The sequence below is a fragment of the Loxodonta africana genome, chromosome 6, assembly GCF_030014295.1.
Source record: "Loxodonta africana isolate mLoxAfr1 chromosome 6, mLoxAfr1.hap2, whole genome shotgun sequence".
Classification (NCBI taxonomy): Eukaryota; Metazoa; Chordata; class Mammalia; order Proboscidea; family Elephantidae; genus Loxodonta; species Loxodonta africana.
Genome location: NC_087347.1, coordinates 50,312,921 through 50,326,773, shown reverse-complemented (window position 1 = coordinate 50,326,773; position 13,853 = coordinate 50,312,921). Strand labels below are relative to the sequence as shown.

The 13,853-nt window shown below is 38.6% G+C and overlaps 1 protein-coding gene across 2 annotated transcripts in view; it reads right to left on the bottom strand.

Moving 5' to 3' along the window:
* Positions 1–2,791: 2,791 nt before the first annotated feature.
* Positions 2,792–13,853, bottom strand: part of HECW2 (HECT, C2 and WW domain containing E3 ubiquitin protein ligase 2) — a 179,710-nt gene continuing 168,648 nt past the window's right edge. For both annotated transcript variants that reach the window (XM_023542646.2, XM_064286869.1), the window contains one exon: positions 2,792–5,036. In XM_023542646.2, the coding sequence (XP_023398414.2) occupies positions 4,925–5,036 (112 nt within the window). In that variant the 3' untranslated portion in view covers positions 2,792–4,924. The remainder of the gene's footprint in view (positions 5,037–13,853) is intronic.

The window sequence follows — 13,853 nt, the reverse complement described above, 5'->3', positions numbered from 1 at the left end:
CCAGGCGGCACAATACCTTTTTCTTCCCTCCAGTTCAGAAACCAAACTGAAGTAGTTCTACCCCCAGCAGCATTCCCTAAAGTGATCCTTCCACCCTCGTTTTAACTTTCCCTCCATTCCAGTCCTGTTTCAATTATTCCTTTTACAGCCTTGGAAACCCTATGGGGCAGTTCTACTCTGCCCTATAGGGTTGCTCTGAGTCAGAATCGATGGCAAGAGGTTTGGTTTTTTGGTTTGGTTCCTCTTGGCCCTGATATGGGCAGCACACACACTCATTATATCCTTTGTGTCAGCTCTTGGGAATGCAGCTACCACTCCCAAATCTTGACAGTTGGTCAATAATTAGCATTACATTCTTGGGGGTGGCACAACTGCCAGGTTCCTCTTCTCTATTTTTTATTTTTATCACCTTTCTAGTGGACAACAGTTGGCACTAAGCCACAATTCGGAAAGCTTTAACATCTCTGACATTCCTTTGCTTCCACACCAGGCAAACATCTTTATCCGGAAAATAAATGAACTAGAAAGGGGGTAGTTAGAAAATTAGAATCTTATTAAAAATAACATGGAAGTTGGTTAAGTGCTGTAGTGTTGTCACTCATCAATTAAATCTGAAAGCAGATGAGAGAGCAGGAGGGCCTGAAACTGGTTCCTTTTGGAGATGAGGCCACATTCTTCATATGCATGTTTTTATTACAAGGGTTACAGGTACCTTTTAATGATGTCACAGCATCATTTCACCTGCCACTGGAATTTCCTGAGTAGGATTGACTTGGACAGACTTTTAGACTCTTCATTATAAGGTGCTTGCTTTGTTAGAAGTGGTCAAGTCATAAAATTTGTGCAGAGATAGAAAAAATGGCTTGGATGACTGTGAGGAGGACAGGGAGAGGAACAAAGAACCACCAGTTGTCCCTTCACCCACATCACTGGAGACGTGGTGACCAGGGCTTTCTAGATCATCCTCAGTGAAAAATTTTCTTAAAAAAAAAGTAAAGTTTCTGCTAAAGTGCTATTTTTCCCATTATCTTGCTTTCAATTAATATTTGAAAGAAAACTAAAGTACTATACTATACAAATCTACCAAAAGCAACCAAATTTTGCATTCTGTTTTAAATTTCTTATAATAAAGCAGTAAAATTGAAGTAAGTCTATGGGAAGTTTTTCTATCAATCTACTAATTTCTCTCTGGATTTTTTAGAAGATGTCACATTTTAAGTTTGTTTAAAATCAGAGTTTGACTGGGCAGACAAAGCATCTTGCAAAGCTCACTGAAAGTGAAACATGCTGGTAGAAACACTGGTCTCCACATTTCCTGAGATGAAACGGAATTGTGACTACAACATACTGAAACTGATCCCACAAGTCCTTCATGAAAATCAACCTCAACCCAGATGGGGCTTGATGCCTTGTACTCCACAAAGTATGTGAGGATCAAAAGAGATGAAGTATCTGAAAGTACTTTGAAACTCTAAAGCACTATACAAACTTATTTTACTAGTACTGTTACACATTTGGATGCATTTTTACCATTTCTGATTGTTACACAGGCAAAACAGATTTTCTTTCATTTATTACAGAATTTCCACTGAATTATAAATACAACAGATGCTAGAAAACTGTGATGGCATTCTTTGACCAAGGTCTATCCATTCATTTTGTGCACAAGAAAAATATTTTGATCCCCGAAGTATGGCTGGGCTCAGGAACTGGGATTTTTCACACTGAAAATGGAAAGTACACTGTAGTGCAGACAAAGGGAACAGAGCGGACAGCATAGGACTTTTGATAATTCAGAGATCCTGGAGTTGCTCCTTCACTGTTCAGCTTCCCATCTGCAGGCCTTCAACTCTCGTATTTAAATGCACCCTTGTCTTCAACACCGGACCAGTATTGACACACTATTACACGCCATTAGTTACTAACAGAAACAGTACTTATGTGACTTTTTTTAGCCACACTCTCTCTCGTCTATGAAGCCTTCATTGAATCTCCCAGATGGAAAAAGCCATTTTTTCCTTATTCCTTGATTGTAGAACTTACCAAATTTTATTAAGGATACTCTTTTGAACCGTGGTGTTGTCTACTGTAGCCTCTCAAGGGTAGATTTTGCATCTTGTATCTCTATCATGAACCACAATGACTGGTACAGAGAAAATGCCAGTAGCATGCCTCTTCTCTCATATAAGAGATGCTCTGCATACATATTTGATGTACTGTGACTGCCTTTTAGAGTAAAAGAAGCATTACTCATGAATTTCTTAAAAACAAGACAAAAGTCAAATAATCTAGGTTCACAGTCCAAAAGAAAATATTTATGGATTTTTGTCTTTATAGAGTAAATTAAAGTCTAATTTATTCTGTGGGAATGTTATTTAATATTTTTATATAGTTATTATTGGCTGCTTTTTGTTTTACTAATAAAGAATAACAGATCAGTTATCATGGCGTTCTGTTATACTAGTAAATCTTTAATAACTCCCAATTCTGAGAATAGTTATCAACTAGATGACTACACTAATTAAGAATTGCCACACCAGTTAAAACTGTTGAAAAGTTGATGCCTTAATGAAGAAATATACTTGTTAGAAATAATTAAAGAGACACATTTTATTTTGCATCTCTTTTACCTAATAATATACGATATACTAACAAAGTATCACACAGCCAAATGAAAGCTAATGTGGTCAAGGGATGTATTTTTGAAAGCTACACAACCTTCCATTTCAGCTGCTTGGAGAATGCCAGCTCTAAACATCTTAAAAAAAAAAAAAAAAAAAAACCCTAAACATCTTATACACCTTCAAATATGTTTTTTCCAAAGTATGTTATAGCATTTTCCTTATAATGAAAAAAATACAAACAAGTAAAAATAGTTTGCAAAATTAAATATATACTTATATTCGTGATCAATAAATACAAACTTACATTCCAGTTAAAATTTTTTTGTCTTCTCTTTTTTTGGTCCAATTATGGTACATAGGCCTTTCTTTCTTATTTCCAAGTTTCTGTATCCTTTTTTTTTCCAGGCCATCTCCCCACATTGTAGTACCCGCCTTCAATGCAGGAATGTAACACGAGTGATATTCCTCTTGAGGCTCACATGGTAAATGCAGCTTAACCAACTAGAGAGCAATCAGTTCTTAAAAACTTCCTATGCAAACCACGCACATGACCTCTACAAAACGAAAGACTGCCAACATCCCATAATAGGAATTCCATGGCTACTTGTAGACATAATTCTCAAATAAATGTTCAGGCAATGCCTATTAAAACCATAGGCTGACAAACCAAACGTTAATACAATATTTTTATTACCCACAATTTAACTTCACTCTATTGAACGTCTGATGCATTCTGGCCTTAAGTCAAGTAATGAACAATGATGTGGAATAAACCCAGAAGCAGTTAAGATGAAGGACACCCCCTGGTAAAATTAAGCAGAAATAAAATTAGTGATGCCATGCAGTTTCTGATATACCATAGAAAACTGTTTCTTAATATTGATAAGAAAATTATGCATCAGTGAAAATGCACGTTTAGAAATACAGTGCTCAGAGTTTCAATTTGTGATGTCTTTACTGATGAGGAAAAATGGAATTCTTATTACTAAAGAGAGCTGATATCTTCAGTGTTACCGATGGCTCTCTAACTGAGCTTTGTGTTTAACGATGCTGTACAAATAAAAAGCAGTGGGGGAAATACGAAATACCTGTATTAAATGCCATCCTGTAAAGTATTTGATGGATGGAAGAGAGTCTAATGCATTTTAAATAAATGCATATTATACTATCACATATAGTGAGTCTTAAAAAATTATTACTTATATGCACAGTCCTGGTAGTGGTATACATGGCACTGTGAAGGAAGTTTGATTTAGAAGCTATTCCCTATTATATTTGTCAAGTGATGGAGTTGCTGTTAGTCATATTGTAATGTCCCTTCGACTTTGGTACATTCAGTGCAAAATATTTTGGGGAAATTTTTTTTGCCTTTACAAAAATAAAAGGTCCTTTTTTTCCCTTGAGAGTGCTTAAAAGGATACATAACTAGCATGATGCTCAAGTAAGCATGGAACATGAAAATGGAACAGGTGATACATACAGTATGATAGGTAGGTTCTTATATACATCTTAAAGAACATAAATATAATGAAGCTATAAAAAATAAACAGAACTCACTGTTTCCTGCTATGCTGTGATTGTTAGTTAAAACTGTTTTCATGCATTATAAAGCATAGACTTTGTCATTAGTAATTCATTGTATAACGGTTTGTCTTTAGCCATAATTACACACATACCACTTGCATATAAATTGTCACAGACCACCTTATTGCAAGTCTCTAAAGTTACCTCTTGTTGACTTGGCTTCATTTTCACTTGTTTTCCATGAAAGTTGAAACCTATGGTGCACACCATGCAGGCACTCATAAGCGAGAAATGAATATTCTCTCAAAATTTAGGGCTTAAATGAATGTATTTTCAGGAAATATATTTGTTTTTATTATATAACTTGCACTAATTTGGAGATTGGGCCAAGTGCTGCCAGTTTGGCTTGAACCATGTTCAAGGGTAAGTTTCAAGATTCTCCTGACTCCCAAAAAATTACCCTAGAGCTAATCATGTACGGGTTCATCTTTGTCTTGGAACAAAACAAATGGGAAAAGTTTGGCAGTCAAGAAGAACTGTTGATTGAAAGACTGTTGGGTTGTTCCCAGGGTATCAAGCTTACCCAAATTCTTCCAAGAGGACTCAAAACCACTATCTTGTCCCCAAAAGTGACAAAGCATGTGTTCCCGGAAAGTAACAGCAGTCTGCTTTACTCTAATGTAATAGTTTTGAAACTTCAAATGTTCAGTCATTTTTCCAGAGGGCAGCTTCTGAAATTGCTGCCCATTTAAGGAGCTGGGTATTGTGTTTCCAGGTCACTCAAGTCCAAAGGTACTCGTCTCTTCAACTGCTGTCAAGAGTTTTTCATAAAGCATGGAGAAGGATGGGTATGGGGGCAGATCCAGACGGTTAAAACAAGTATGGGCCCTGTAAACAGAAGAAGCATTACAGAGTTTAGAACGCCTCGAGTAAAATCAGGACGTTTTTTCTGTGTGTGCTTGTGTGCTTGCCTTCATATTCATTTGTTGCCAATTTCCACATTGCTTTTGGAAAACCTTTAAAAACATTTTGACTTATGAAGATCAGGATTAAATTAAATGTTAATTGTCTAAGAATTAGAAAGTCAAGTTTGTTTGTTTCTCTTTTGGCGTTAGGTATTTCGTTTTTAAGACATGAATATCAAGCCTTGCAATGTAAGTCATTTTCAGAGTTGGCATTTGTTTATCTCTCACATCACCTACAGTTTTGTATTTTTTCATTTAATTGGGCAGGAAAGAGTACCAAGTACCTCTGAAGAGCTGCCTCATGGCTTAGTGTCTTGGGAAATTCCCTAGTCTTCCCTTTAAAGTTAGTTAACCATTGTTACATCTTTCAACCCTGTGTTATAATCTTTATTCTCCCAATTCATAATGCAAAATTATAGCAATTTAAATGATTACATTACATATTCTCTTTTAGAAATATCTTCCCTTTTGCCAAGATAGGAAAAAAAGATGTTTTCCTATTATTTGCACCTGAATCACAATAAAAATAGACAGTTTCCAAATAGTACATCTTATCAAGAAGTAAATCTGTACTTTTGACGTGGAATAGGAAGCACTATTCTGAACGTACGACAGTTCCTTTGCAGGAGTTCAACAATTTTTTACTTCAAAAAATGCTCCTGAATTAATATAAAATTGTAGGAGGAATGATGATTAATAGGCTATTTCTACAAAGTCATATGTTTACATTTTTATTCTTATAAATCACTTTTATAAGTGAAATAAATAAAAATTATATTCCTAGAGGCAGTGTAGAGGAAAGACCACAGATTTGAACTTGGACAGGCTTGGGTTTGAATTCTAGTTCTACCAACCAGTTGCGTGATTTGGGGTGAATTATTAAAAATCTCTGAGTTTCAACATTCTCTTCTGTAAAATGGGAATAAAGTAACTTGTCTCAGAAAGATGTGAGGATTATATAACAGAAACATTGCATTATCATCAACAAGGCTTACTCTAATTGCCTTTAGTAAGCTGCCAAAAGAGAATGCAAAGCAGGCATATAGCCACACAACTTACAGAAACAGGAACACAGGGGGCTGCTATATTATTATGAGGATACCTGTTTTAGGATATATAGTACTGATTCAGAATTTACTGTTCCTGTTACTATAAACTCTGGGATATATTAGGGAAATCTTTCCTTTCAAATACTTAAAAAAAAAAACTTATTTCAGAAATACATTTAATATAATTTTATTACACCTTCCTTAATACTGGAACCCAAACCTGGGTTTCAAGGAAAAAGTTTTACTTTTTAAAAAATTCAACTAGAATAGGAAGAGAGTCCCTGGTATAAAATCTATCTTGTGCGAGACAGTGTAATAAAATATTGTGTTGTTCTTTGTGCTGCTGAGTGGATTCCGACTCATAGTGACCCTATAGGGCAGAGCAGAACTGCTCTAAAGGGTTTCCAAGGAGCAGCTGGTGGATTTGAACTGCAGACCTTTTGGTTAGCAGCCTGAGCTCTTAACCACTTCGCCGCCAGGGTTCCAATAAAAATATTAGATGAAGATTTTATCTGTGATCTAGGGGAAGGGGAGAAAGACACAGAAAAGTGAATGAAATGTTTTGAGTACAGTTATATGCTAGACTCTGTGTGTTAGACATATAACATTCTTCATCTCTTTAGACTAAAAGAGGGTACCTCATTATTACGTATTTTTAAACTTTCATTTCTCTGGTTACCACCAAAGTTGAGCATCCTTCCCCAAGTCTGGTTGCTTGTTACATTTCTTGTTTTGTGAACTACCTATTTATTTTGTCTGTTTACCTTTTAAAGCTTTGGGGTTTCTTATTGATTTGTATAAATGCTGTAAAAAGATTCTTTTTTATTTCCTGCTTATCTCTACCAGCCAATTTACTTTTTTATTTAGTTACACATTTTATTCATAGAGCAATGCTAATTTGATTGTTTTCTTTTTCTGACATGTATCTTTCTCTCTTTACCATGCTGTTATAAGGAACATGTTGAAAGGGTAATCTCCGCTGTTTTTCCTAATAAAAGGTTTTTGCTATTTTTGTTTTGGTAGAACTAGTAGTGTCAAAGACTGTGAGAGGTGAACTTTTTGGGACAATTCTTAAAAGAGTAAATCCAATAGTTGTAACCTTGAACATGGAGCGCTGGTGGTGCAGTGGTTAAAGAGCTTGGCTGCCAGCCAAAAGGTCCGCAGTTTGAATCTACCAGTTGCTCCTTGGAAACCCTAACGGGCTATTCTACTCTGTCCTATAAGGTCACTATGAGTTGGAATTGACTTGATGGCCACGAGTTTCGTTTATTTTTTTGGTTTAACCTTGAATAGATACATGATTTTTTTTTTTTTTTTTTTTGTGAATGGAATCATATTAAATGAATTAGGAAAGCTCAGTAAAGAAGGGAATTCAAGATGACTCTTTCTCTAGGCCAGAAACACCACCATTACCAGTTGCTGCTGATCTAACTCATGGCGACCTCATGTTTGTCAGAGTAGAACTGTGCTCCATAGGGTTTTCAAAGGCTGATTTTTGGAAGCAGATTGACAGGCTTTTCTTCTGAGGAGCCTCTGGATGGATTTGAACTTCCCCAACCTTTCGGTTAGCAGTTGAGAGCATTAACTGTTTATACTACCCAGGGACAGGAAAGCAATAGTCCCTAACTAATGTTTTATTTGCTTAGGACAGGACATGACTGTAGCTGTCATGTATTCAACATACCCTAGTTAAGCCAGTTCCTTCCACCCTGATAACCAAATACTTTCCCCTTAACAGATGGTTCATTTAAGCTAATTAAGAATTCTAAAAAAATGAGATTTCATCTCACTCCAACAAGGCTGGCATTAATCCAAAAAACACAAAATAATAAATGTTGGAGAGGCTGTGTAGAGACTGGAACACTTATACACTGCAACACTTATACACTGCTGGTGGGAATGTAAAATGGTACAACCACTTTGGAAATCGATTTGGTACGTCCTTGAAAAACTAGAAATAGAACTACCATATAATCCAGCAATCCCACTCCTTGGAATATATCCTAGAGAAATAAAAGCCTTTAAATGTACAGATACATGCACACCCATGTTCACTGCAGCACTGTTTACAATAGCAAAAAGATGGAAGCAACCAAGGTGCCCATCAACAGATGAATGGATAGATTATGGTATACTCACACAATGGAATATAATGCCATCAATAAAGAACAGTGATGAATCTGTGAAACATTTCATAACGTGGGGAAATCTGGAAGGCATTACGCTGAGTGAAATTAAAACCCAGAACCCAGTGCTGTCGAGTCAATTCTGACTCATATCGACCCTGTAGGACACAGTAGAACTGCCCCATAGAGTTTCCAAGGAGCAACTGGCGGATTCGAACTGCCGACCCTTTGGTTAGCAGCCGTAGCACTTAACCACTGCGCCTCCAGGGAATTAGTCAGTTACAAAAGGACAAATACTGTATAAGACCACTATTATAAAAACTCAAGAAATAGTTTAAACAGAGAAGAAAATATTCTTTGATGATTACTAGAGGGGGGAGGGAGGGAGAACAGGAGAAGGGTATTCACTAATTAGTAGATAAGAACTACTTTAGGTGATGGGAAAGACAACACACAATACAGGAGAGGTCAGCATAACTGGACTAAACCAAAAGCAAAGAAGTTTCCTGAATAAACTGAATGCTTTGAAGGTCAGCGTAGCAGGGGCGGGGGTTTGGGGACCATGGTTTCAGGGGACATCTAAGTCAACTGGCATAATAAAACCTATTAAGAAAACATTCTGAATCCCACTTTGGACAATGGCATCTGGGGTCTTAAACGCTAGCAAGCGGCCATTTAAGATGCATCAATTGGTCTCAACCCACCTGGATCAAAGGAGAATGAAGAATACCAAGGACGCAAGGTAATTATGAGCCTGAGAGACAGAAAGGGATACATAAACCATAGACTACATCAGCCTGAGACCAGAACTAGATGGTGCCCGGCTGCAACCCATGACTGCCCTGACAGAGAACACAACAGAGAACCCCTGAAGGAGCAGGAGAGCAGTGGGATGCAGACCCCAAATTCTCATAAAAAGACCAGACTAAATGGTCTGACTGAGACTAGAAGGACCCTAGTGGTCATAGCCCCCAGACTTCTGTTGCCCCAGGACAGGAACCATTCCCAAAGCCAACTCTTCAGACAGGGATTGGACTGGGCAATGGGTTGGAGAGGGATGCTGGTGAGGAGTGTGCTTCTTGGATCAGGTGGACACTTGAGACTATGTTAGCATCTCCTGCCTGGTGGGGAGATGAGAGGGTAGAGTGGGTTAGAAGCTGGTGAACTGGACATGAAAAGACAAAGTGGAGGGAGAGAGTGGGCTGTCTCATTAGGAGGAGAGCAATTGGGAGTATGTAGCGAGGTGTATATAAGTTTTTGTGTGAGAGGCTGACTTGATCTGTAAACTTTCACTTAAAGTACAATTAAAAGAAAAAAAAGAATTTTAGAAAAGATCACATGCACAGGAATGAAGATTCATAAATAGTAATGTTTGAAGCCCTTAGTTAACTTGTTGCACACACAGAAATTGAGTGCTGACTTTTAATTTGTTGTGGTCTGGTGGTGGGCAGAATTCTAAGATGGCCCCCAATGACCCCTACTTTTGTATAATCCCCTCCCCTTGAGTGTGAGTGTGACCTATAACTTGCTTGTAACCAACAGAATATGGCATAGTTGAATGGATGTTGCAGATGTAACTAAAGTCTCTATTCAGTTGTCATTAATCAAAAGGGAGAGTACCCTGGTGGGCCTGACCTAATCAAGTGAGACTTTTAAAAGCGCACCTAGAGGTCAGAGACTCAGAGTAGCAAAGACACACTCTCTGCTGCTGACTTACAAGAGTAAGCGGTCATGAATTCTACAGATGCAAGGAGGGATTTCTGTCAACAACCTCAGGGAGCTTGCAAGCACGTCCTTCCCTAGTCAAGCCTCCAGATATGAAAACGTAGTCTGTCTGACACCTTGATTTTAAGCCCTGTGAGACTCTGAACAGAACACCCAGCTACTTCCTGCCTGGACTTCTGTGATGTAATCCATTTAAAACTGCTAAATTTGTGGTAATCTGTTATGCAATAATAGTGACCTAATACAGGTTTCAAAGTACTGAAACAGCCTCAGAAAAGGTGACAAGTTTGATGATAAGTGTAATACAGTAGAAGCACCTATCAAGGCTAGGTGGTGGGGCAAAGCTGGGAGTAAACAGCAGTCCTCTCATTCTCCCAGGTTTCTGAGCAGAGAAACAGGAACTCTGCATGTCTCTGCAGATCCTGTAATAACTTATCCAGTAAATCCACAAGTCCAGGGACTCTTTTCCCTAAAAATGCAGTTCTCAACACAGCTCGGGAAAAGCTGGGCAAATTTTTTTGATCTTCTTCAGTTAGAAGACATAATCACCATTACCGATCCATAATCTCAGGCTATCACCGCTTCTAAGTTACATCTGGTTGCATAACATATGGCTAACATAACCAAACTTTCCTTCTGAACAAACTGAACAGCTCCTCTGGGATATGTTTCATGAGGTTGGAGGAAGCATATACTTGTGGAGGTTGGAAACTGCGCAGGAAGATTAAATGGTTTTCCCAAGGTCAAAGCTGAGTCAGTGGCCAAACTAAGAATAGGACCTCGACCTTGGGTCTCCTAGGGGAAGTCCAGCATTAGACTGAAAGCAAGGAGGCACATGCTCGTTTGTTCTATTGACTTCTGGAAGCCTGAGTGCTAAATTTATTCCACTTCTGACTGTGAAATGTTAGCTCTCGACATCCAACCAGATTATATAAGTTTTGAGGGCAAGGATGAGCAAGTTAGAGCTTCAAATATTTTTTGAATGAACAACTCTATCACAATATGCATTAGCTCTGGGGAAAACAATCCAGATTGGGTCAGTCCAGAAAACCTTGGGAGATACCGGGGGATTTTTAGGTGATTGAACAACCTAGTCGAAGCACAGGCTTACCAGAAAGGATACTTTGGGGTGCATGGAAATCACCTGAGAACCTTTTAACAATGGGGTTTCTTAGCTGTATCTGCAGAGATTCTAATTCAGGTCTGACGTGGGCCTGGGGATCTGCATTTTAACAATCACTCCAGATGACTCCTATGCAGGTGGTCTCCACCGGTGAAAAGACATCAAGTGGATTGGAAATAAGATATCTACACTGGATGTCTGCACCAGTGTTTTGTGTGTTTGCAAAAATTTCAAAACTCCTCATAAACAAGACAGTATTGCTAATAAGGAAATTGAGGAACAGTGTGGTTAAATAAATTGCCCAATATTTACCATCAACTTGCTGTATGAACCAAGAACAGGGGGAGAAACCAAAGCAAAACAAAACACAATCTTCTGAGGCTTTTCACACTCCCTCCCCCACCCCATCCCATGTCCTAAGAAAACTCAAGCAGAAAATAACAGGAGGGCCCTTGGACTCTGTTGATATTGGCAGCAAATGCACATCCAGCTATTCAGTCTCAATAAAAGAACATGTTTCAAATCTTTCAAAGGCAGCCACACTAAGGTTATAATGAGTTTACCTCATTTAAGTCTATGCAGCCAGAACCATTCAAGGAGGACAGGTCTGAACCTATCTTTGGGAAATCATGCTGGCATCAATATAAAGAAGGCTTAAAAACCCTCCAGACATCTGGTCTGATTTAATAATGTCTTGGTGCTTTCTGGATTCTTCAAATGTTAACCAAAAGGTCATATGCTTCCCGTCTCTTCTTTGCTCTAGACAGGCCAATCACCCAAATTCAGTGAGCACAAAGTATCACAATTATATCTAAATTTTCATAGAGCAATTAATTGACAAATGCATGTGTGAATGTACTTATTTATTCATTTATTCTCTGTTTTCCCAGAAGTGCTTTTAGGTAACTCGTAAAGAATCTAAGACAAGAAATTACAATCAGGATAAGAAAGAGAGAGAGAGAGAGGAGAAAACCAAGAGCCTCAGCCATTTTATCTAGCAGATGTAGTCCTAGAAATAAAATGTCTCTGATGTAATAAAATCATTCATTTGCCTTACAATTTAGTACGTGTCTTATTAATAACTCATTTTCAATTGGCAGCGGTGCCTAACCCTCAGGATTTCAGTGTTCTTACTCTGATTCCTACTCCTCTAAAAAAAAAGTAATTAATCATTCAAAACCAAATACTTAAAAACACTCTGAAGAAGTCCTAAAGACTCTTGGAATATACCAATTTTTAATATTAAAATTGGAAATGTGAGTATTCGTGACCTAATTTACCCGCCATGTCCAGATTTTACATATCTGAAAGGGTGTCCACAGGCCCCCCAACCCGGGAATCAGGCGCACCTGCAGTTCCAGTTTGTATTTCTCCATACTGGAGGCAAGAATGGGGTTGACCTGTAGCTGGACTGTGAAGTAGTTCTCACTTTCTTTTGGGTGTGTACATGGGGGGTGTTTACTCTTGCTCCTTCCTGCCTCCTCCGGCTCTCTAAACCAAACCAATCCAAACCAAACCAAACCAGTTACTGTTGCGTAGACTTCACCTCACGGCAACCCCATGTGTGTTAAGAGTAGAAATGTGGTCCATACGATTTTTTGTTTTTGATCTATTTTCCATCTTTATTATAACCTTCTTTCCAGTCACCAAACCAGAAACTTGGGAGTGCTCCTGGGCTCCCCTCTTCCCTTCACTCCTGAGGGTTGTTTTTTTTTTTTAAATAATATTTTATGTTTCATAGCGTTTTCAATGGCTGACTTTCCTAAAGCAGATCACCAAGCCTTTCTTTCCAGGTGCCTCCGAGTGGACTCAAACCAACCACCTGTTGGTTAGCATTCAAGCATTTTAACCATTTGCACTTCCCCAGTGACTCGCCTGGCTCTCCAGGGCCCCCTAATTCAAAGTCCAACAAGTGTTCAGGCCCTTTCATCTGTAAATCCCCTTTTATTATTTTCTCCCCTGTAGATCCTACATTTTGAAGCTTGTTGTTCTCATACAAACAGCCTTGAAGAATTAAAGTTAATTTTTCATTGTGTACTACATTCCATTTATTCTCTCATTCACTGAATAATCACTTACTGAACACATACTGAGTGCCAGGCACTAAGCTATCCCCTGATATGTGAAGATGAAAAGTAAAGTTTCTGCCCTCAAGAAGCTTATACTCTGACAGCAAAATACAGAGGCAAGTGGGACCTCAATGGTTGTACAGCTTACACTCTGTACAAGGGGATCTGGCTGGAGCGAGTGGGTGTTGAAATCCAGCCACTTCCAAATCTGCTAGCCAAATCCTGAGCCCTAGCTCAGGACTGCATTTCCCCAGAAGACTAGGAGACACCTTTGTCTACTTAACCCAAGGGTACCTATAGGCTCTTAGCGGCCCTGCACACAATTATAATACGATGAGTTACCAGCCTGCTTTGTAGAGTCAGGGAAGGTTTTATAGAGGACACGATTTGTGCTAAGGCTTGAATCATGTGTAGGTGTGCAGAACTTTTCTGGATCAACAAGGACAAGGATGTTCACAGAACATGGCCCGGAAGTGTGAGAAAGCACCGCATCACCAGGAAACCTGAGAAGTACAAGCACCTGAGTTACAGGCGCCAAGGCTGCACCAGTGGCTGGACAGGAGGCAGGACAACATCAGGAAGCAATGTGTGTTCCATGCAAAGACCTTTCTCATTTATCCCAAGGATGAAACAGAGCTAGTGACTGGG